Source organism: Dipodomys ordii, unplaced genomic scaffold, assembly GCF_000151885.1.
Source record: "Dipodomys ordii isolate 6190 unplaced genomic scaffold, Dord_2.0 Scaffold57, whole genome shotgun sequence".
Lineage (NCBI taxonomy): Eukaryota > Metazoa > Chordata > Mammalia > Rodentia > Heteromyidae > Dipodomys > Dipodomys ordii.
In genome coordinates, this window is record NW_012267273.1 from 9,192,626 (window position 1) to 9,216,817 (window position 24,192).

General features: G+C 38.8%; 1 protein-coding gene across 1 annotated transcript in view; it reads left to right on the plus strand.

Moving 5' to 3' along the window:
• Ddr2 (discoidin domain receptor tyrosine kinase 2) overlaps window positions 1–23,208 on the plus strand; it is a 117,534-nt gene extending 94,326 nt beyond the window's left edge. Inside the window, exons 5-17 of the mRNA XM_013021761.1 lie at window positions 115–262; window positions 599–704; window positions 2,450–2,633; window positions 8,635–8,878; window positions 11,622–11,684; window positions 12,460–12,590; window positions 12,817–13,027; window positions 13,568–13,791; window positions 15,137–15,264; window positions 17,360–17,551; window positions 17,775–18,009; window positions 21,114–21,263; window positions 22,380–23,208. Of these exons, the coding sequence (XP_012877215.1) occupies window positions 115–262; window positions 599–704; window positions 2,450–2,633; window positions 8,635–8,878; window positions 11,622–11,684; window positions 12,460–12,590; window positions 12,817–13,027; window positions 13,568–13,791; window positions 15,137–15,264; window positions 17,360–17,551; window positions 17,775–18,009; window positions 21,114–21,263; window positions 22,380–22,514 (2,151 nt within the window). The 3' untranslated portion in view covers window positions 22,515–23,208. The remainder of the gene's footprint in view (window positions 1–114; window positions 263–598; window positions 705–2,449; window positions 2,634–8,634; window positions 8,879–11,621; window positions 11,685–12,459; window positions 12,591–12,816; window positions 13,028–13,567; window positions 13,792–15,136; window positions 15,265–17,359; window positions 17,552–17,774; window positions 18,010–21,113; window positions 21,264–22,379) is intronic.
• Window positions 23,209–24,192: the final 984 nt, after the last annotated feature.

Below are 24,192 nucleotides of genomic sequence, written 5' to 3' on the forward strand. Positions count from 1 at the left end.
ATTAGGGCTGTAAGTAAAGTGGGTACTTTCTGCTCCTTAATTAAAAAGAGTATCAAAAGGGTTATATGGTTAAGAAGGTGATCAAAATTTCATGACATCTCTCTCTTTCCTTAGGTGCTGGATGGAAATAGTAACCCCTATGACATTTTCCTAAAGGACCTGGAGCCACCCATTGTGGCTAGATTTGTTCGCTTCATTCCAGTCACAGACCACTCCATGAATGTGTGCATGAGAGTGGAGCTTTATGGCTGTGTTTGGCTAGGTAGGTGTTGAGCACAAGGTCCTTACAGACCTATGGAAAATTCCAACCCCAGGGATGGGATCAGTTACCCCTGGGATAAAGTGATTCCCTCTGGGGCATTGTTTATCCACCCAGGGTTTGGTGCCCCACACTTAGACTAATGGATTCATGAGTCATGCTGCTGACTGCCACTGAGAAGCGCTCCTCAGTAGTGCTCCCCTATGCCAAACTGAGCCCTCATGGACATGCTATGTAAGATTGCACCCTTGAAACTCACATCACTTCCTGAGATAGTCTATCTTAGCAGCAGGTTTGTCTCCTTTCCCAAAGCACTGACTGCTGTGTTTCCTTTGACAGATGGCTTAGTGTCTTACAACGCTCCAGCCGGGCAGCAGTTTGTACTCCCTGGAGGGTCGATCATTTATCTGAATGATTCTGTGTATGATGGAGCAGTTGGGTACAGGTAAATTCAAGATAATATTGATCATCACAATGGGAAAGTGGCCACTAGGAAAGGAATGTTTCATCATGATTTGATCAGTGATAAACCAACCAACCAAATAGTATTTATTTAGCTCCTATACTCAATTTGTGAAATAATTTAGATGAAGTCTTTATTTCTAAGGAACTTAAAGCCTGCTTTTGGAGGACAAGATAACCACACAGTAAACAACTATAGATTGTCCAAGTACTAAACTTTGAAGTATGACTCTAAGGGTGGTAGACATATTTTTGAAAACAAAACCAGAACATAAGTTCTAACGTAAACCTCGGTCTATTTGTGGGGATAAAGAACCAGAAGAATTTACATAAAATGTATGATGAACTAGGAAAGTCACAAAGTTCAGAACAACTGGACTCTATAAATATCAACAATTTAGAAATTGGGAAAAGGAAGAACTTAGTAGTGCTTATGATTAACAAAGAAGTTTCTAGAATGAGATGAGAATTGATGCAGGAGAAGGCAAATGATAGGGAGTAGAGAAACCAGACAAAGGACAGGAATGATCTGGTTATGTTAGAAGTTGAATCTGGAAGTAATAGAAATGTCAAATGGATAGGTTGGTAGATAGCCATGGTGGAGAAGTAGCATAGAACTGAATAAGGGGTGTCTTTACTTACTGTAGTCTACTCTAAGCAACCAACAAGAATGGAAAACCTGGGGGAAAGATTTAATTTATTTTATTAGGGTGTAGAGTGATTCATTATTTTTTAAGTCATGGGACTTGAACTCTGGGCCTGGTCACTGTCCATCAGCTCTCCAGCTCAAGTGCTCTACCACTTGAGCCACAGCGCCTCTTCTGGTTTTCTGGTGGTTTATTGGAGATAAGAGTCTCATGGACTTTCTTTCCCAGGCTGGCTTTGAACCATGATCCTCAGATCTCAACCCCCTTAGTAGTTGGGATTACAGGCATGAGCCACCAGTGTCTGGCAGATTAATTTATTTTGATATATAGATTAAGAGAAAATAATGATGTTCAGATGGAGAAATGATAAAGGCAGCTATAAATACAACTTTAGACTCAGTGGGGAGACAAAATAATTAAAGAAATTTAGATACTTGATAACTGTTTTAATGACATATCTGGTTTGATGTGGCTGAATGAGGAAAACAAAGATACCTGGATGAGAGTCTCAGGGAATAGAGTTGTAATGTGCACATTTTAAATTAAAAATTACAGGAGTAATTTTATGCTGAATTATATACAGGACACTTCCTTTTTTATTCTCCATTTGACTTCATTTTGATCAAGGATAAAAGGAATAATTATTTCTTTTAATTTATATTGCTTCCCATAAGATATTCATGGAATATATTTTTCTGGGGACACTGGGAACTATACTTATTGCAAGTAAATGTATGTTCCCCTAGCCTTCTGATCTCTAGAAAGAAGAAAAAGATGGCAAATCTGACAAGGGGGAATCTGGGCTCTGGTCACTATGGATAAGGCCAGTTGTATTTTATAATTTGCCAAACATTTTAAATTACTATATATAGTATTGAAAGGTGGCTACTAAAATGATAGGCCTTGAATATTTTATACAATTTATTTATACGAAATGGTGCAAGGTATGTCACCCACTACTATAAAGCCTCTGAGATAATCATAGATGCAAGGCAAAGCAGTATGAGGAATGCTCTTTCTCAAATGTGTGATTAACTCCTAGTTCTTTTCTTCTTTCCTTCTCTTTTCTTGGCCTGAGCAGCATGACTGAAGGGCTGGGCCAACTGACAGATGGGGTGTCTGGCCTGGATGATTTTACCCAGACCCATGAATACCATGTGTGGCCGGGCTATGACTACGTGGGCTGGCGGAACGAGAGTGCCACGAATGGCTACATCGAGATCATGTTTGAATTTGACCGCATCAGGAACTTTACTACCATGAAGGTCAGTGGAGTTAAGTATGGTAGTCCTTTCTCAAGGAAGTCAAAATCATAGTGTGGGAGAGGAAAGACATGCTAGAAATTACCATGAGCTGACTAGGTTCAAGTCATAAGCTATGAACCCAATTAGGTTCAAATATGTAGCTCACCATTACCTCATTATATGCATTTCAAATTCACTTTGCCTCTAAGGGCTTGTTTCTTCATTTGGAAAAGCTCTAACTGGGGTAGTGTAGACCAAATTAGTTGTTCTCATCATTTTCTTTCTTTCTTTTCTTCCCAATACCAGAGCCAAATATTCCTATTCCATTTTATCAACTTATTGCCGACCAGTTAAGAGAAAATAAGTCAATTGTGCTGAGTAGTTGGATGGAAGGCAAAGGTTTGGCAGACATCTTAAAACTGTTTCATGATGGACCATAGTAAATAGACACATAAGAACTGGAGCTGCAAGGTCTTACCCATTTCACTAGTAATCCTTACTGGTGTATCAAGAAAACATGAGAATTTAATATAAGCCATAAGAAAGAGTAATGAATGAATTTGACCCTACACATGTTTGCTTTTTCCCCCTCTCCATTAATCATTGGCTAATGACTACAGAATTAATGACCCTGCCGCTGTTTATATTCAGTACTCAGCTTCAGTGATGGTGCCTCACATGCATCTATACTTTTATTCTTGTTTGTTAAGATATATGAACTGTCGTTGGAGTATACACAGACTGTGCTATGTTTGAGTGTAAACAGGCAAATAAAAAGTGATCTCTGTTTTAGGACAATTTGCTGGTAAAGAGACCTGAAAGAAGAAATTTTGTGCTCTTATCCAGGGTTCCAATTTCAAAATTTATTATTTCCTATGCAAACTAGGCTTATTATTCTCAGATATCAGAATGATATCTCTTAATCAGATGAACAGCTATTAGTTAAATGAACAAACACTTAAGATAAAAACAGGCATATTATCATATATCTAAATCTGATGGATTATTGTTCAAGCATGGATGTTTCTTTCATAGTTGTAAAAATGTAACACATTACTTACTATGTGGAACACATTATTCTTCGACTTTGTTTTTTGAGGTGAGAGGATGGAGAAAGAAAATGTGTAGCAAAAATATAATGCAAGAAGAACAGTTTCATATTCCTATATAATGTGTATAGCCACATGTACCTAAGAACCTATATATCATTTCACAAGTATTTACTGTGAGAGTAACTAGTCAAATAAATAATGAATTGCATTTTACCATATCTATAAAGTTCTAATATTCAACCAATAAACTTAACCTTCCTGAATCACTAAGATTCTGTTTAATTAGTTAGTCACAGTCAAAACTGCAATGACAAGGCACTTAAAGCCTTCAAGGAGAAGATTCAAGTCAGCCTTCTCAAGGCCAAATAGGTCTCTAGCACATATTATTTTTCTAGATAAATATAAACTAGAAAACCTGACTTTCAGTATACTGAGATCTTCTAGAAAGTATTTTCCCCCTAGGTAAATTAACACTCATCTTCTACTTTGAGTTAAGGTTAAAATATAGCATCAACATATATTAATTATTTTAAAAATGTATTGTTTCATTAAATAAATATGTAAGACCATATGGGAATGAAATCCTATTTATTTGCATTCCAGAAGAATTCCCAAGACATCTGTTAGAAAGATTATGACTTTCCCCACAGGACACTTATCCAATGGTTTGCAGATTTCAAAAACATCTGAAAAATCTATTGAAGTTGTAGATGGTATTTCTTTGATTTTTTTTTCTTACCCTTACTCTATTGACTTTTACCCGATAAAATGGAATGAGGAATTCACTCCAAGGAAGGCATTAACCTATGTTTTCATCAGCAAAACATCTGGATAAAAATCGAAATGGAAACATTAAAATGATTTGCTACATTTCTGTATGGCATAATATGTGGAAAATGGACTAGAAGTCCAGAGCTCTAGACTCAGGCCTGTTGAAAAGTCCCTGTAGTCAAGACAAACCACTTTGAGTTTCATTAGTAAGTAAAGAGTTTAGGTAGAAGATTTTTTTAAACAAGTTCTCTAATAGCTTGAATGTTGTATTATTAGAATAAGTCTGGTCTGGTCTTGAGTCCTTGTTTAGGTTGGACTATAAAAGTACTTCCATAGGCTTATATAGTGAATGCTTGGTTTCCATATGGTAGTATTATTTTGAGAAGTTCTGGAAACATTAGTTAGTAGTACCTATTGGAAGGAATAGATCTATAAGTTCCTTCCTCACTCTTTGCTTCCTGTCCATCATGAGGTGAAGTGCTTCCTCCTTCACACGCTCCCATCATCATGATTCTCTAGTGAAGCTCATGGGCCAAGCAACATGGATTGAACCCTCTGAAACCATGAACCACATATACATGCACACATACATACACAAACACACACACACACACACACACACACACACACAATATTAGTACCAGAGAAGTGGGGCTGTCACTGTGACTAAATCAGACCATGTGGTTTTTAAATCTTTGGTTTGTTGGAAGAATTTGGAAGTTTGGATAAGTGAGCTAGAGAAAGCTGAGGAGGCTATAATCAGAACTTAATGAGGGATTCTCATGGGGCCTCAGAACAGAATGCCAATGGAAATGCCCACAGTAGAGTTAACAGATGGAAATGAAGATTCTATTGGGAATTTGACTAGAGGACATTCTGGTTATAATCTGGCAAATAATTTGTTTTTATTTTTTTTCTACTTCCTGAGTCATTGAGAATGAATATAAAAGGAATGGACTAATTAATTTATTGCAGGAAATTTCAAGACAACATAACATTCAGGCTGTGGAATGGTTATTGCTGGCTGCTTTTAATAAAGCTTACAGTGAGAATCATGAGTAAAAAGCCCAAGAGAAAGATTAAAAAACATGCAATGTTGTCTAGAAGAAGAACATGTTTTAAGTTGTATATTAGGAGAGCATAGTTGTGAAAGATATTAGTACCATTAAAAATAAATCAAACTATGCATTGGTGGCTCATGTCTAGAATCCTAGCTACTCAGGAGGTTGGGAACTGAAGATCACAGTTTGAAGCCAGCCCAGTCAGGAAAGTCTATGAGACTCTTATCTCTAGTTAACAAGCAGAAAACCAGAACTGCAGTTGTGGCTCAAAGTGGTAGAGCACCAGCCTTGAACAAAAAAGTTCAGGGGCAGTGCTCACACCCTGAGTTCAAGCCCCAAGACCAACAAAAATCAATCATCGATTAACCAGCCAATCAAGGGCTGGATGTGTGGCTCAGCAATAGGGCACCTCCTTAGCATTTATGAGGTCTGAGTTCCAATTCCAGTACTGGAAAAAGAAGCATGATGGTTCACACTGGTAATTCTAGCTTCGCAGGATCCTTCCTCCGCCAGTGTGGTTGGAGTCACTTCAGTATCACTTCAGGTATGATAGGAAGCCTAAAATGGGTCCAGGGAAACACTTAGGGGAAAAGTGAGATCCTATCTCAAAACAACAAGTACAAAATAAAACAAAACAAAACAAAATAAAAACAAAAATGTAGCCTAACAAGTGTAAGGCCCTGAATTCAAACCCTAGTACCACAGAAAATAAGCAAAAACTTTGTACTGGGATGAAAAGAAAGATGCCTTGAAGGTATTTCAGGAAATGACCAGATTTATGCCCATCACAACCTCTAGGTTTAAAAACTCTAAACTCACTTGAAAGAGAAGAGAAGAGAGTGTGTCTACAGAGCACCCCGCTATCACAGAACTGACTAGGGAAGATTTTGCTGGGTTCAGCTACCCAGGCAATTCGAAGCTACTACAGCTTCTGGGTTTGGCTACTGCTTGAATTGGGAGGAGGTCTTGGCATCATCTATGGCATGTTAATGTTACAGGCATAAAGAATGCCAGAGTTACAGAGTCATAAAGGCTTCTACTTTGATTCCAAAGGAAGACCTAGGAGTCTAGACAACGTGTGGGAGGGTCAGGATCCTCATGGGCAGCTGTGAAGAGGGGAATGTATGTGGCTGTGAAGGTGAAGCCTGAGCTGCGGAGGAGAGCCGGGATGTTGTACAAGCCAGGGATGCGGAACATCTGCTGAGAAAAGCTGACATCAGTGTGCATAGCCAGGACAAGAGTGGGCTGCAGATAGCAAGGCTAAGGCAGTAGGCATGCCCAGGCCCTTTGGAGGTCACCTTGTGATAACCTGGGCCTGGGTGCTAGACTGCAGCTACAGGATTTATTGTTTATCCTGCTGGGTTTTGGTCTTGCTCTGGTCTGATCATTCATTGCTATTTTCCTGTTTTCCCCTTTCAGGATGGAAATATTTTCTCTGTGATATTGAATCTTAGAATTATGTTAACTTTTTCCTCACAGCTAACAGATTGCTTTGAGTCTCAGGAAAGACTCGGGACTTAGGCTTTTGAACAATATTGGAACTATTAAGACTTTGGGCACTCTAGGAGATGGACTAAGTACATTTTGCATTATGAAATGACCACAAATATTTGGAGGATAGGGATGGAATGATAGGCTTTGATAATCAAATACCTCATATAGGATCATATATCCTATGTTGAATGTTTGGTTCCCAGCTAGTGGTATTATTTTGGAAGGTACTCCCAACTTTAAGAGGTGGTATCTATTTAGAGAATGAAGGTCACTAGGTACATGGCTTTGAAGTCTATACATAGTCTCTAGTTTCTTGCTTGCTTGCTTCTTCCTGTCCACCATAAGTGAGCAGTCTTCCTTTCACACACTCCCACCACCACGATGTTCTGTTCAAGTACATGACACCAAGAAACCATGAACCCAACGGAATATTTTCTCTTTCAAGTTGTTTCCTAGATGTTTTGGCTACAGCTACACAAAAAATAACACACAATTAATAAGTTTGTATTATCATGACTGCCTTTATCTCAGGTAACATTAATTTTGTATGTTAGTGATTTATGAACTATCTAGAAACCACAAGAGGGTATTGAAGACAGTGAGAGGATTATAATTCAGGGTCTAAGCAACACATTAAAAAAGAAATAGGAAATATATTTCTTGAATGACAACTAGATCTCTCCAACGTGTGATGCAATTAAATTCATGAGATAGTGGCCAAGAAAGATCCATTTCCCACAGAAGATTGAGTTGGAGGAAATGTTATTGGACATAAGTCCTTAGTTACAAACATTCATGCTTCTTTTTTGTGGATTGTGAAACATAGATATTGCAGAGGGCTGTTGTGTCGCTTTTGCTTCTGGTGACATTAACACCATGGCAAACATGAAGGGCTCATGGAAGTAGGCAAGATGATGATGGTTACCTTCTCAGAGGCATTCATTTTTTTCTTAGAAATTATTAATGACAAAAATGTGATGCCCTTCTCAGAATGACTTGACTTTACCTAAACTGAATTTATTTAAGAGAGCTGAATAAGTCTGTATCTCTGGCTGAATAAAAAAATATAAAACGATAGCAACAACAAAAAACCCAGCACTGATTTATGGCCCTTGAAATGAGTGCATAAAAAGAAGGAAGAAATTATATTAGCTTGTTATATTCTTTCAATGTTTCTTACCAAACTCTGTTGAGATGAGATGATCTGGATTTGGAATGTTTCTAGGGAGAGGTAAGACAGCAGTCTGCCTAACACTTCAAATCAGAGTAATTCAATGTAGGAATTAGCAATTGTGGTTTTAAGGATTGCAGAAACGAGAGTTCAGGAACAAGAAGGATCTGGAAGGTGCTAGTTCACTCCCTGTTTAACAGCTGAGAGTGCTTCTGCTCAGCACTGTGAAGGGAGATGGCCAATGTATACAACTGCATAGTGGTAACTGCAGTTGCAGCCTAAGTTTTATTAACCCCCTCCAAAGTCTCACTGTTACCATGAGAAAATCCAGCAGATTACAGAGTATCAACTATTCACAAACAGTGATGCTCAGAGAAACTGATAGGTCTAGACCAGTGCTGGGTTAGCTTATGCCATATTATATGCAGCTTAGTAGGATCAAGCTTTCACTCACATGCCTCTTTCTTCGCCAGGTCCATTGTAATAATATGTTTGCTAAGGGTGTGAAGATCTTTAAGGAGGTCCAGTGCTACTTCCGCTCTGAAGCCAATGAATGGGAGCCTAATGCAGTCTCCTTCCCTCTTGTCCTGGATGACGTCAACCCCAGTGCTCGGTTTGTCACCGTGCCTCTCCACCACCGAATGGCCAGTGCCATCAAATGTCAATACCACTTTGCTGACACCTGGATGATGTTCAGTGAGATCACCTTCCAATCAGGTAGGAAGCCTGGGGAGCAAGGTGAAGAAGGAAGAAGACAAGCATCCAGGCTGCTCACTGATAGGTCTCTGAGAGAACTCAGGGTTTTACAGGTGGCATCTTATTAGCAGACAGAAAAATTCCTTTGTGTATTTTGAATTTTAATTATGGAGGAACTAAGGCGAAAATGGAAGCAGATAGCATATTTGCTTGATTTCTGTACACATTTGTCTAGAAGATACTTCTATTCTCTGTTATTTCTATAGTCTGCAATTTATAGCTACAAAGTTATTGTATTCAAGTCCAAGTTTTATGTTTGTCAGTAATTCTTCACAGGTAGTGCTGCTTGCTTTATATTGAACCTCATGGGATGAAATACTAGATTCTCTTACTTTTAGTGATACTTAGGTTGATTTTTGCAGGCGCTTGTCTCTTTATGGGTGTTTCCTCTGTTGTTAATCCTGCCTAAACAATACAGTTCATTAAGATTTGCTAAATCACAATTTTTGAATTTTTTAAATTTGAATTTCCTCATGACACACACTTTACATTTGAAGAGCAGGGTACATGACTAATTTTCTTCCTTAATCATCAATTTTCGGAGTAATTAATTGATAATCCTGATAACCCTCAATAGTGTCTAATGAGTTTTTCCTTTCACCCTTGTTTTTAGAATTGCTCTATACTCATTCTTTTAAGTAAATTCAGTGTTTAATTAATTACAATATTTTTTTCTTGATTCTTGAACTGTCCTATTTAACCATAGCTTGTACCTGTAAGCTATGTTCCTTAGATCTGACTCTATGAGATTTTGGTAATATTTTTTCCTGCCTAAAAGAACAAGATGTACCAAGCACATTTTGGACATTTACTGGCTAAGATGTGGAATTAACCACTTCCACAAGAAATCTTGATTTTTTACAGAATTATTATTAGAGATTATTAAACCATGAGTTACGCAATAAGAGTAATCACTGCTCTTTGGTGATTATTTCTTGGATTTTTTTCAATGGAAAAAAATAAGGACAAATGTACATTTAATCATAATTTCACATTGCTACTTCTGAATCAAATTGAAAATGATAAGGTTTTTACTTAAACTTGATTTCAAATCTGGATCTATTTCTATTTATCCTAAGCATCATTTTCCTTTTTTTAAATTAAATTTTTTATTGTTAAAATACTTACAGAGGGGTTACAGTTACATGAGCAAGGTAATGAGTACATTTCTTATCCAGCATTGTTGCCTCCTCCTTTGTTTTTCCCCTACCATCCTTTCCTTCCCACCTCCTCAGCTACCCCCTCACCCTATCCCCCACCTCCCCCCTCCTAAATTGTAAAGTTTGTTTTTCAACATAGCATCTTGTACATCTCATTGTTGCAATGGGTCAATCTGTATCCCTATTTAAACAATTTGTTTTTTCCCTTACCCTCCCCAAATTAGAGCAACATCAAATACAATGAAAACAGGGGTTATACTGTGGGGGAGGGACATACAAAGCAACAAAAAAATCACATGGTACCTTATAAATACATTAGAAACAATAGGAAGGAAGAAAAAAAACCACTTGTGTCCCTATCTTGGGGTGAATTTTGCTTAACATCATCTTATCTGACCTTTTCTGCTTGTCTCAGACATATATTTATGGAGCACAGTGTGATGTTTTAATAAATGTATACTTTGTATAACTATCAAACCAAAGACCAGATATAGTGGTTCAGGCCTGTAATCCTCATTTCTTGGGAGGAGATCAGAGGAAAGCCATTTGAGGCTAGCCTGGAGAAAGAAAAAAAGTTTGGGAGATTTCATCCCACTTGAAAAGGCAATTAGGAGGATCACAGTTCAGGCATAATGTGAGATCCTATTTGGAAAAGAAAGGGCTGACAGAACGGCTCAACTATTAAGAGTACTTGCCTAGCAAGTGAGAGGCTCTGAGATCAAACTCCAGAACCACCAAAGTAAAACTTAAGCTAAGATATTTTCACTTTTAAAAAAGATGTCAGAGCTAGGTATTGGTTGCTCATGCCTATAATTCTAGCTTTTTGAGAGGCTGGGAATGCGAGTATCACAGTTTGAAGCCAGCCCAGGAAGAAAAGTCCCAGAGACCATTTCGGTCCATAGAAGGAAGTTGGGCTTTGTGATGGGAAAACTTAGACACAGACAGATTGTGCTCCAGGTACAGATTGTGATCCTTATTCTAACAAAACAAAACAAAACAAAACTGAGCAACCTTCCCCATCCCTCCCCCTCATCCCCAGAACTAGAGCAAGGCTCAGCAGCTTACTAAGCACCAGCTTAGTAAGGCCCTGAGTTCAAAGTCCAGTACAATTTACAAAAACTGAGACAGACAGAAAGAGAGAGGGGGGATAGGGAGGGAGAGAGGAGGAAGGTAGGAAGGAAGGAAGGAAGGAAGGAGGGAGGGAGGGAAGGAGGGAGGGAGGAGGGATGTAAGGGAAGAGGGAAGGGAGGAGGGAAGAGAGGAGGGGTGGGAGGAAGGAAGGAAGGAGGGAGGGAAGGGAGGAGGGAGGGGAGGAAGGGAGGGAGGAAGGAAGGAAGGAAGGGAGGAGGGAAGGGAGGAGAGGTGGGAGGAAGGAAGGAAGGAGAGGTGGGAGGAAGGAAGGGAGGAGGGGTGGGAGGAAGGAGGGAGGGAAGGAGAAGAAAAAAAGGCTATTAGCACATTGATTTCTTCTTCATCAGGAACACCATCAGATACAACATCACCTGTTCTAACCCCAGTTCTAACTTGCTTTTGTTCTGCCACAGATGCAGCCATGTATAACAACTCTGGAGCTCTGCCCACCTCCCCCATGGCACCCACAACCTATGGTATGTGTGATTCCTAATCATAAAACTTAAGTGGGTGCATGTTCCAGAGAATAAAGCAGGTTGGAGACTGGCAAAGGCCTTCCTCTCTGGGTGAGGGGTTTGATTACAGGTGGCTTTGGATAAAAGGAATCCCTGGAAAAGCAGAACAACCCACCTGCAAAGTTAGAAGTGCAACTTGTAACTTTGAATCAAGAGTGTGCCAATTGCTACCTGAGTGATCTAGAAGCTTTGGGCAGAAATAGGGCAAGGGCCATTTCTATCTATGTGAGATCCATCATGGAGATCTTCATGAATGAGCAGATGGTTCTGAAACAAAATGCTGGAGATTAAACTCTAGCTGGAGATTAATATGTAAAATGAATTCTTTGCTTCTGAGAGTCAGCCTGAAATCTGGGAGACAGATACAACCAAGTATCTGCAAAGAGGTTTTTCAGCAACCTGGGCCTGCCTCAAAAAGTGAGGAGAGAGTACAATTCATTTCTTACTGGCGTTTCATGGGTGTCATTAGGAGCCTGAAGATTCAAGCGTTGGTGATTTGGGAACAAAATTTAAAAACAGAAAAGATCTTCATTATCCTATCTGGGCCATGGAGAATGTTGCAGGATGTAAAAGAAAAGTAACAAAATAGTAGCAAGGTCAAGAAGCAGAAATTCAAAGGCGGCATCTTCTGGAGTTATCCTCCGGAAACAGTTTATGTACATGCCCAGTCCAGTCCTTCATCCTTCATGCTTTTATTCATCCTGTGATTATATCTTCTCTCTTTTCTTGGTCATAGATCCAATGCTTAAAGTTGATGACAGCAATACTAGGATCTTGATTGGCTGCTTGGTGGCTATCATCTTCATCCTCCTGGCTATCATTGTCATCATCCTCTGGAGACAATTTTGGCAGAAAATGCTAGAGAAGGTGAGGAGGTGCTGGACAGGTAAAGGACAGGAAGTTGTGTTTCTGCCATGAAGAAATGAAGGAGTTTTCTAAGCTTCTTCCACACACAGGCAGACTACATCATTGTCACCTGCAGTGTTTTGGAGAGTTAGCAGAAATAAATGGAGTGAAAGGACTGGGTTTCAAAAGGGAAGGAAATAATGGTCCCTTTGTGCTATGATGTCCTTCTACCAATCTTCTCTTCCAGGCTTCCCGCAGGATGTTGGATGATGAAATGACAGTCAGCCTTTCCCTACCAAGCGAGTCCAGTATGTTCAACAATAACCGCTCCTCATCACCAAGTGAACAGGAGTCCAACTCAACTTATGATCGCATCTTTCCCCTTCGCCCTGACTACCAGGAGCCATCCAGGCTGATAAGGAAGCTCCCAGAATTTGCGCCAGGGGAGGACGATCCAGGTGAGATCACACAGTGGGCTGGGATTTGAGGAAGAAGCCACGACACAGCATTTGGTAAGGTTAGTCAGGAAAGTCATTAATGGTCATGTATCAGGAGAAAAAAGAGAAACAAAGTCAAATGTTGCCGTATGTACCTAGAATCCTAGCTGTCCAAGAGGTAGAGGATTATAAATTCCAGTTCAGCCTAAGCAAAGTTATTGAGAACTTATTTCAAAACCAAACCAAAACAACAGCAAAAAAACCAAATACCAAGCTATGCACCAGTTGCTCATGCCTGTAATCCTAGCTACTCAGGAGGCTGAGATCTGAGGATCACAGATCAAAGCCAGCCCAGGCAGGAAAGTCCATGAGACCCTTATCTCCAATAAACTACTCAGAAAAAAAGAACAACAGAAGTGGTGCATTTCTAGAGAAAGCAACACTTTTCTTCAAGTAAGGATATCATGAGGACATGTTCTAGACCTTCTCTCAGATTGTCTTTCTTAACATTGTATCCAAAGATGTCCCAGTGGAAAACACTCATTGCCTGTATCTTCCCAGGCTGCAGTGGTATTGTGAAGCCAGTTCAGCCCAGTGGATCTGATGGAGTGCCTCACTATGCAGAGGCTGATATAGTGAATCTCCAGGGAGTCACAGGAGGTAATACCTACTCAGTGCCTGCTGTCACCATGGATCTCCTCTCAGGAAAAGATGTGGCCGTGGAAGAGTTCCCCCGGAAGCTTTTGACTTTCAAGGAGAAGCTGGGAGAAGGCCAGTTTGGGGAGGTGAGTTTGATCCTTTGAGTGAGACCTTCCGGTCTCTCCCAGCTTGAAGGAAGCCAGTGAGTGGATAAAAATGATTAGCAGCACCAAAAATCTCTTCCAGAAGTGAATTCACAAGTGACTTGCCTCCACTTGTCTTTTTTTTTATTTTTATTTGCAGTGGCCTTTGCATAGCTAGTATTAGATCAATCTCACATTTTTCAAGTAGCTGCAGAGTTCTAGAGACTTCTCCTTTCTAAACAGGGCTTAAGTCAGACATTGCACAGAACTTCTAGTGTTTTCAAAAAGTGTTTAGAGTATGTTGTTGAGGGTGGGGCTGACAGATGTGATCATCTTTTACAAATTGTCCAGACGCAATATACTGCTTGAATCACTTGTTCTTTTCTTCCTTGTAAGGGGAATTATGTGTAACAAAACACAAACTCACCCTCCCTTTGGCCCCAGAACTTGTCCCTAACTTGTCGCCAGCTAAGATAAGGAGGAGTCCTCAACTCCCCTCAGAGGGGAACATGAAATTATTACTTTTTTTTAAAAAATGAAGATTTAGCTGGGCACTGGTGGCTCACGCCTGTAATCCTAGCTACTCAGGAGGCTGAGATCTGAGGATCGAGGTTCAAAGCCAGCCCGGGCAGGAGAGACCGTGAGACTCCTATCTCCAATAAACCACCAGAAAACCGGAAGTGGCGCTGTAGCTCAAGTGGTAGAGTGCTTGCCTTGAGCTGAAGAGCTGAGGGACAGCGCCCAGGCCCAGAGTTCAAGCCCCACAACTGACAAAAAAAAAAAAAAAAAATGAAGATTTATCAGTCATCATAGAATGCAGAGCCATGGTTTAAGGTCTGATTTAAAATGACTTACAGGAGCTTTTCGATGCTTCTGTCTAAATCTCAACTATAAGACTTGCTTTTGTAAAAGTATATTACTGGTTTCTGGGTGGGTCAAACACTCCCTTCCCAGAAAGCAGATCTGGTAAACCCTACACCAAGTGGTTACCTGGGGAGCTGTTTTATGTGATATAATAATTGAACTTTTTCAGCATTTGTATTGGATAATATTTTAGAGTAAGGCTATGCTTAATACAATACTTGGATACTGATGTATCCATTTCTTTACCTAATGTTAAACAGTCAATCTGTATTTCTTTATAAGGCAATAACATGCTATTAGGTAGATACTTTACCATTGCTTTTAGTTCAATCCATTATTTCAGCCAAAGATATGTTACACATATCTTCTTATTGGCCTTTTGATTATTATGCCTGAATGGTAAGAATTCCAGGCAATACCCAGCAAATGGACTGAGCCACCTTCAGAAGGATGATGATGCTGAGACTCCATGACTTTTGTCTAGGTTCATCTCTGTGAAGTGGAGGGAATGGAAAAATTCAAAGACAAAGAGTTTGCCCTAGATGTCAGTGCCAACCAGCCTGTCCTGGTGGCTGTGAAAATGCTCCGAGCAGATGCCAACAAGAATGCCAGGTCTGCATTTAAAATATTTCCTTTACTTCATTCATTCCTGGAAATTTCTGAGCATATTATTTTTCTTTGGATATGGGAAAGTCTATGTGCTGTCTTGCCCTTGCTATTGCTATGGTTTATTTCTCGGATGGAGCCAGAATTCTTTTGCTCCATCTCTCTCAAACACCAATGTGCATTTCTATCACATTTGCCACGTACTTCCTTCCTAACTCCCTCTGTAGACGCACTATACTTCGCAACACACACAGCAATTTGGAAATGGACTTCTTCAGTCATTCCACAAACAAATGCTTCAATGTCATTACCTCCTGTTCTAATGACTTTTTTCACATCACATGCATATTCTTTGCCAATCCTTTTCTGCTCTCCTTTTTTCGCCTCTCTACTTACCCATCCTTTTTTTTCTCTTTTATGATCCTTTTCTTCTATGTTCAGCAACCCCCAAAATGAGAAGCTACCTCTATTTGGAAAAATTACCATGGACCTCAAAGCAAAATGATCCAGTCTTTTAGCAGTTTTCCAAACTAGGTAATAATCTCTTGGATCCTTTACTACATAAATTGCAAGTTTCCAGCTACACTCCGTTATCTGACAACCTTTCCATTACAGTAAGGGTGAGTTAATCCTCACCCAGAGAGGCATGCTGCTTGAAAACTGGTTGTTTGTGTCCCTGAGAAACCTGCACATCTGGATAACATATGCATCTTCCCATTTGTGTTGTTTTGATTTGTCTCACTGATAATTCATAATGAGAGTAACTAATTGTTCTTATTCCCCCAATTATTATTAATTCCCAGGATGGCAATAGGTTTCATTAAATGTCTTCCAATCAACAGGATATAAAAGGAAGAAGAGAGAAAGTCAAGGGAATGGAGCTGTGGAGGTTTTCACATTTTAATTGAGAATTTTAGTCTGAATGAATGATAAGGATGTTCTCTGGGTCTTGTAGAGACATGTTCTCTTTGTATTTATATTAGCAGAATATTGGAAACAGAGCAAGGAGAAAAACATGCAGAGGATACAGAAAGTCTTCAGTGTTTTGTTTAGTGAGATTTGCTGGACTCCACCTATGCCCAGCCTGTTTTGCAGTTATGGATGGTATAGTTTTAAGCCCTCCAATGCCACTGAAGTTAGTAGAAAAACACAGAAGAGGAGATGTTGAATAATAAGGACTCCACTGTCATAGTAGGACTTCCAGTGCAGGGCTCCTATAAAACTGCAGGAGACTTATAACTAACATATTCCAGTAATTTGAGCCAATGATTTAACACAAGTATCACTACTCTGTGACTGAAAGGCTACCGTCACTCTAGCAAGCAACTTGCATTGGCTAAATGAATCATTTTGAAATAGCCTTGCTTTACAACAGTAACCTTTAAACAGCTCTTCTTAAATAAGCCACTAAATTTTGTTGTGATTAACTTCTGGTTCTCACTATATACATATACATATTATATTATAATATTATGTAATATAATGTTTTATAATTAATATTATAATATGTGTATGATATATACATATACAAACAAACATATTCATATTCATATACATACATATATATATATATATATATATACAGAGACATATCTATTATGTAAGCATACACATATCCCCAGCCAGTAAAGTAGTAGAAAATAAAGAATTACCAGAACATGTTTATCTACCTTGCGAAAAGACTCATTATTTTATTAATAGCATGATTCTGTGGCTTTTAAAAAGATGATAAACACCCTCACTTATTTAAGACCGCATCCTCAGTGAAAAGTTTCATTTTGCCCCTGCGTTTTAAGCAACATGTATTTGATTCTGCCAATATTAAGTGCATTCTATATGGGAGGTATGTTAAATACTGGGGATGCAAATGTGAGAAAATCATGGCTGTTCTCAAGAATATATCATATTGAATAAGGGTTCATCACACCCCAGGAGGAGTCAGCTAAGACTGATGTGGGTACCAGTTTTTCTGTCCTTTCTAAGGTTACCCAAGGGAAAGGAAGCCTTGGTGTAATGGATAGAAATAGACATTCATGGTGTACACTTTCTCTCTTCGGACTCTGGAAACCTCTGGCTTTATCTATATCTGTGTCCTCCAAAGGAATGATTTTCTTAAGGAGATAAAAATCATGTCCCGGCTCAAGGACCCAAACATCATCCGTCTCTTAGCCGTGTGCATCACCGATGACCCTCTCTGCATGATCACAGAGTACATGGAAAATGGAGACCTCAATCAGTTTCTTTCCCGCCATGAGCCTTCCACCTCTTGCTCTAGCAATGTGGCCACTGTCAGGTAAATCAGCCAGGTTTTGTTTCTTTCCTGTGCTCATGAGAGTAACCTGGGATCTGAGCATTTAAATCGAGGAACCTTGCAGTTCCTCCTTGCTTTGGAAGAACTCGAAGGGATACATTAAGGACAGATATGTTAAGGTTTCAACAGCTTTATGATGTGTACTCTTCATGACTCTCTGTTTCCTTCTTCTTCTTCTTTTGTTTCCCCCTGTGTGTTTTCTCAGCTATACTAACCTGAAGTTTATGGCTACCCAGATTGCCTCTGGCATGAAGTACCTTTCTTCTCTTAATTTCGTCCATCGAGATCTGGCCACACGAAACTGCCTCGTGGGTAAGAACTACACCATCAAGATAGCTGATTTTGGAATGAGCAGAAACCTCTATAGTGGTGACTATTACCGGATCCAGGGCCGCGCGGTGCTCCCTATCCGCTGGATGTCATGGGAGAGCATCCTGCTGGTGAGTTCAGGGCATTCATAAGCTCAGTCTTAGCAATGGAAGAGCATGTGGGGAGTCACAAAAAGCAGGTGGGAACAAAATCAAAGTAGGAGGAAAACTCCATACACCTTGACATTTTCTCTGGCTTAAGATGATCTTTATATACTTATTATTATTTACTATGTATTCTTTTATATATAAGTATGTTATATAGACTTATAATTATTATTATTTATTACTACCTACCACTTGTGTATTTTTGCTGAAAATTTACCAACTCCATTACAGAAATATTAGGGAAAAAACACTAAAAGTTATGATCAGGGATTTAGTATAATTTTTTCTCTACTCTTTCCACCTACTGAACAGTTGTTTAGTTAATTTGAACATTAAAAATGCTATTGTTCAAAGAACTGTTAATCACCTATAATATTTTTCTTTCATATTAATTTTATAACCATTTTTCTCATTATTTAGGCTGATCATAATGCATTTTAAAGACTTTTGCCATTCACGTTTTCGTTTCATTATTTGAGTTATGGCTTGGGAATGTAATTCTTGGCATTCTGCATCATGGATAAGTAATATTTTTCAAAATGTCTCCCAGGGAGTATGTTTTCTGACTGACTTTTTATTGCTAATTTTGCAACTATTTAACTAATTTAAGAGATTAGTAGACTATAAATTTTTACTTCCTCCAGTGCTGTACTTTTTTGCCCTTTATAATATTACAGAGAAAATTCCAAGGAAAACGCATTTTTAAAATTTTTTTAATTTATAGTCAATCTGCTTATATCTAGTTCATATGCTGAGAGAATTCATAAACTCATTTTGAAATAAAAATGTATAGTGATCTCTTCTCTCATCAGGATAAGCACTATGTTTTCATATATTGCCTTTGAGAATCGTATGCATGTATTTCTGTATGAAATGTATATTACATAATTACATTAATTGCATACAAATTGTTACATATCTTTATATTTTACTTAACATTTTGCTATTGCTGTCATTAAATATTCTTTGAAAACATTATTTTAATGACCACATACTATTCCATGGTGTGATGTATCCTGTAAACTAATAATGACTCTATAACTTAATATAAATATACTTGTAGACTTTCCAATTTCCTATTAGTAAGAACAATTTATGGCATAAACCAGTTTAAAAAATATGACCCAGGCAAAGTGGCTAATGCCTGTAATCTCAGCAACTAAAAGGTGGAAATCAGAAGGATAAGAATTGAATATTGGTCCAGGCAAAAATTTAGCTAATAAAACCTTAGCTAATGAAACAATACCCAAACAAAACAATAGTAACAATCTGGGTATGATAGCATGCCTCTGTCATTCCAACTATGCAGGAATTGTAAGGATCATTAGACAAAATTCGTTCCAGACTCTATCTGAGAAATAACTAAAGCAGAAGAAGCTGGCTTTCTGGCTGAAGTGGTAGAGTGCCTGGCTAGAAAATGTGAGGTTCTGAGTTCAAACCTCAGTACTGCTCCCCAGTCTTTTCAATTGTCTTCTTTCATCACTACATGTGAACTGCTATGTTTTATCAATTTCTAATGGAAATAAGCATTGCTCTACTGTATCTAAAGGTTTTATGTAGGGCTGGGAAGTTGATTCAGTGGTAGAGCGCTTGCCTTGCATGCCTGAGGCCCTGGGTTCGATTCCTCAGCACCACATAAGCAAAAAGAAAAAAGCCAGAAGTGGCACTGTGGCTCAAGTGGTAGAGCGTTAGCCTTGAACTGAAGAGCTGAGGGACAGTGCCCAGGCCCAGAGTTCAGGCCCCACAACCAGACCCCCAAAAAATATGAAAAAAAGATTTTATGTAGTGTTCAAATGACATACCCAGGGTATATCCAATGTATATCTTACAAAATCAAGAAAATTGAGGGGAAAGTTGGGGTTGGGAGTGATGGGAAGAATGATTGACATCAATCAAGTTGTTAACTGCTTTGTTGAGTGGCAACTCCTTTGCATAACAATATGCTTACATGATATTTTATTAGCTTTGGGCTGTAATTGTAAAATCAGTATATCAAATATATCCTTCAGAGGGCTTTAGATCCCTTAAGATAATGGATGGGTGAATAGGAAACACCACTGGAAGTAGGCTACTTGTGTTGGTAGATGGGAAATTAAAATGTCAATGTTTTGCAAGAGTTTTTGGAAGGGAAGATTTGTTCTGGGAAATGCAGAAAAGCCAGTTTCAAAGAATTAGCAACTGAGACATATAAAAATAATGCTAAAATTTATTTTTCATATTCTATTCAAGCACTGACTATGTTTGACCAACAGTATCTATCACTAAATTTTTTAATTTTAATTATAGTGCAAGTGACATTGTATTGTATTAAAATGTAAAATGCAATAACCCAAAATATATAGCAAGTTTATTCCATCAACTAGTGCATAATCATTAAAAAAGATATATTGAACTAAAATTATGATAAACTTGTTTCAAATCCCACTTTTTCCATTATTACTGATCTCATTAACCATGGTAATTTAATAAAACTTTGTGTCATTTTTCTGACTTAAAAATTAATATCCTCTACTAGTAGCTTCATTGTCTGTACTGAATAGAAAATGTGTAAACATTTAAGGCATCTTAATGACATCTGAATCTTGTTGCTGTCATTTGGTAACATCTATTTTTCAATACTGATTATTACTGAACAGGGAAATGAGAGTCTTGGATTCACGCAGGGACTCCAACCAGATTCCTCTCCAGACCAATTACTCTATCTCTAACATAATGACAGTCAACTTCCCGTTCTAATTTTGGTTTTCCAAGAGACATTTTGTTAAAGCTTACCCTAAAGCTTAGAAGGTGACCCTCTGACATTCAGTTGAAGAGTCAGATGATTGATGGCTGTCGTCCTTTCAGTTTTTGAACCTCATGTCCAAGCAAAGGAAAATGAAGCTGAGATTATGAAAAGAATGGCCTGCTTTTTGATACCTTCATGATTGCCTTGGCACTTTCAGCATTTCTTCCTCTTGGGAAGAGAAGAGGGAATAACTAAATATGAAAATATAACCTGCGCTCATTAGGGCATGAGTTGTTCTGTTTCTCCTCCCCCACTTCTTTTTTTTTTCTTTTTCTTGAAACAGGGCAAATTCACTACAGCAAGTGATGTGTGGGCCTTTGGGGTGACTCTGTGGGAGACGTTCACCTTTTGCCAGGAGCAACCTTATTCCCAGCTGTCAGATGAACAGGTTATTGAGAATACTGGAGAGTTTTTCCGAGACCAGGGGAGGCAGGTAAGAAATAAGTGGTCTGGAAGGAGGAAGAAAGGAATGTCCTGATTTAACAAGGTAGGCCTGAGCTATCTGGATGATTATCCAAATAATACAAGAGACATTCTCCAGGCAGCTCTGCTGTATCTATTGCTCATCCTCCTGATTCTTGTAAATTGATTCACAAAGGTTCATGTTAGATTTCTGTCACAAAGGTAGCAGAAAAGAATGTCCTACCTCTTCAATCAATACTTTGATCTATGTCTTGATTTATATTATCTGGTTTGTCTTCCTGGTTGAAAAAAGTAAGAGTAAAAGGGACTTACTGGAATTTATTCAAATATATTTTAGTATAAGAAATGGCTGTGGTTTGGATGGACTTGCAAAGTTTCTAGACTTGGACATCCAAAATTGACTGATGTAACCTGGACTTTCTATTCCTGGAAGGACTTTACCTTATTGGGCCCAACTATTGATGCTTTTCATGACTTAGGGAAAGCTGGATCCTCAAGCTTAGAGTAGAGATGACCTGGGAATCAGCTGAGTAGCATCTTAGTATAGAAATGGTATCCAGCAATTTCAGAGTTCTAGGGTATAATTCATGCCTAAACCCATCAAAATTGGTGTATACTATAAGCAGAAACTGAATCTCTTTTTGAGGGGGCCAAAACAGGAAAGAAGCACAGAGAACTTTATGGTTAAGAACTACACGAGCACACTTTTTGCATCTCAGTTTCTGAGTCTGGCTAAGATTGATTCAGGAAGCTGAAGCTTCTATCTCAGTTATGTTTGGCTCAGCCAAGAAACAACTTCACATAAGTGGACCATAAATGGAAGATTTGAGCTCCTTTTTGCTTCAGTTCTGTTCTTACATAAAGCTAGAGGTTTCTAAAGGATCCATAAGGAAACCTTGTCCCAGAGAATTGGAGTGAACAAAGGGAAAGCGAAAGGGGATGGTATACAGGCTAAAACCCTTAATGAGTAGGACCAATAGATATCACATCCATTTCAGTTATTGAGATCAAGAAAGTAAAGTGGGTGCAAATCGAGCTGTGTTGCAAGCACTCTTCCTTTTTTCCCCCCATTTTATTAAGACATATTTTCTCTCTTTCTCTTTTCCTTTCCTTCCCCCCCCCAAAGACTTACCTCCCTCAACCAGATATTTGCCCTGACTCTGTGTATAAGTTGATGCTTAGCTGCTGGAGGAGAGACACCAAGCATCGCCCCTCCTTTCAAGAAATTCACCTTCTGCTCCTTCAACAAGGGGATGAATGATGCTGTCAATGCCTGCCAGCGTTCTGAGGGACCAGGTCTTTCCGCAAGATCTACCACTCACCTGCACCTAAGCCACTCTATCTGGACATGCAATGGACCTGAGAGATAGAGGCTTGTTCACTTAGCCTCTCTCTCGTCCCTTCTCCTACTACACTCCCCCCCACTCCCTACCACTGACTCACATGTACCTTTTTTATATATGAAAGAATGAAAAAAGGAAAAAAAAGTAGCCTAGGACAGATAAAATCTAGTGAAGAAGTCTTACTCGATATACCAAGTGTTAAATGACAAAGGCTAGAAAATTCAGATAATTTATAAAAGTGATGATTATGTTTGTAACTGTGTGGATTCTACGATTATTTTTCAATGCAAACCTTTTATAAAATATCTTCAGAAAGAAAAAAAAACTTGAAGAATACTAATGTCCTGAGAAACATGATATTAGATTTAGAGTGAATACTTGGTCGCGATGGTGAATGTGAAATCTTGGTGCGCAGCAACTAATCCCAAAAGGCTTTCTGGTTTGGCCTCTGGACATGGCCCATTGTCTGATTTCCCTCTCCTATCAAAGTGGATGGCACATTCTTGAAAAGCCTTAAATTCTTGCAATGAGTATGTCCTTCATTCATACCTGGGTTGAAGACTTCAAAAGAAACAATGAATGATATGGGTAGGAATGGTACCTGCTGCAAACTGTATGAAGGGCAATCTGTCTTTTTAAGTATTTCCTGCATGGAAGGACTCTTGAATATATATTAATTATAGGAAAGGAGGTCTATGGAGGACAGGTGATGCTATTCACTTCATTTGTGAAGGTCTTCTTGCTTGTCTTGTTCAGATGTTTTTATGTGCATGTTGTTATGACAGCCTGATTTTTTTTTAAAAGTCTGATGTTTTGCTACCCTAATGGTACACTCTGGTTCATCTTGATTTCTCTTAATGGGGCTGGATTTCTCAGGCACAAATACCTGAAGATCCATGAGAGTAGATAGAAGTAGATCTGTTCTGAGCATCCCCCCCACAAAAAAATAGGACCAATAAAGGGAAATAAACCAATAAAAAGACCAAAAAAGAAATTGGAGGGAGACTGATTCCTACTCCTTATTAAAGAAGACATCACCAGAGTCAGGACTGGATGGGCTGTTCCAGAGGTAGAGCTCTATTGTCATCGAAAAAACTTCAGGCTCAAGCTAAAAAACTCTGCAAGAAAGATGGAGGTTTTCAAACATCAGATAGGCTATGTATGAGACTATATTTAATGTGGTTTTAGCCCCAAGAGCCCTTATATCCAGGGAGGAATAGAATGACCAACCGTTGGTAGTGCTTAGTGTATTTGATCTTGCCAGCAAAGTGATGTGATTGGAAGAGAAATGCCAGGCTTTGGTGGCAAAATTCATGGAAACTGATACACTCCCAAAGAGGAGTCTCCTTAGAGAAGATTCTAAGTTTCCACAATGGTAAGGGAAATGTTAATTCCCACTGAGGAAAACCAAGAAAAGATTACAGAGCAAGTGTCCCAAGCTGAGGAGAAACAGTCTTCACCCTCAGGTCTGCTTCTGTTGCCTCCTGAGTCCATCTTCCCCCACAGTCTCTCAGAAATATGAATGTTGGTCTGTTTAGCCTTGAGTATCATTCAAGGCTATAACCCAAGCATACATCATTTTCTGACCCTAGCAAA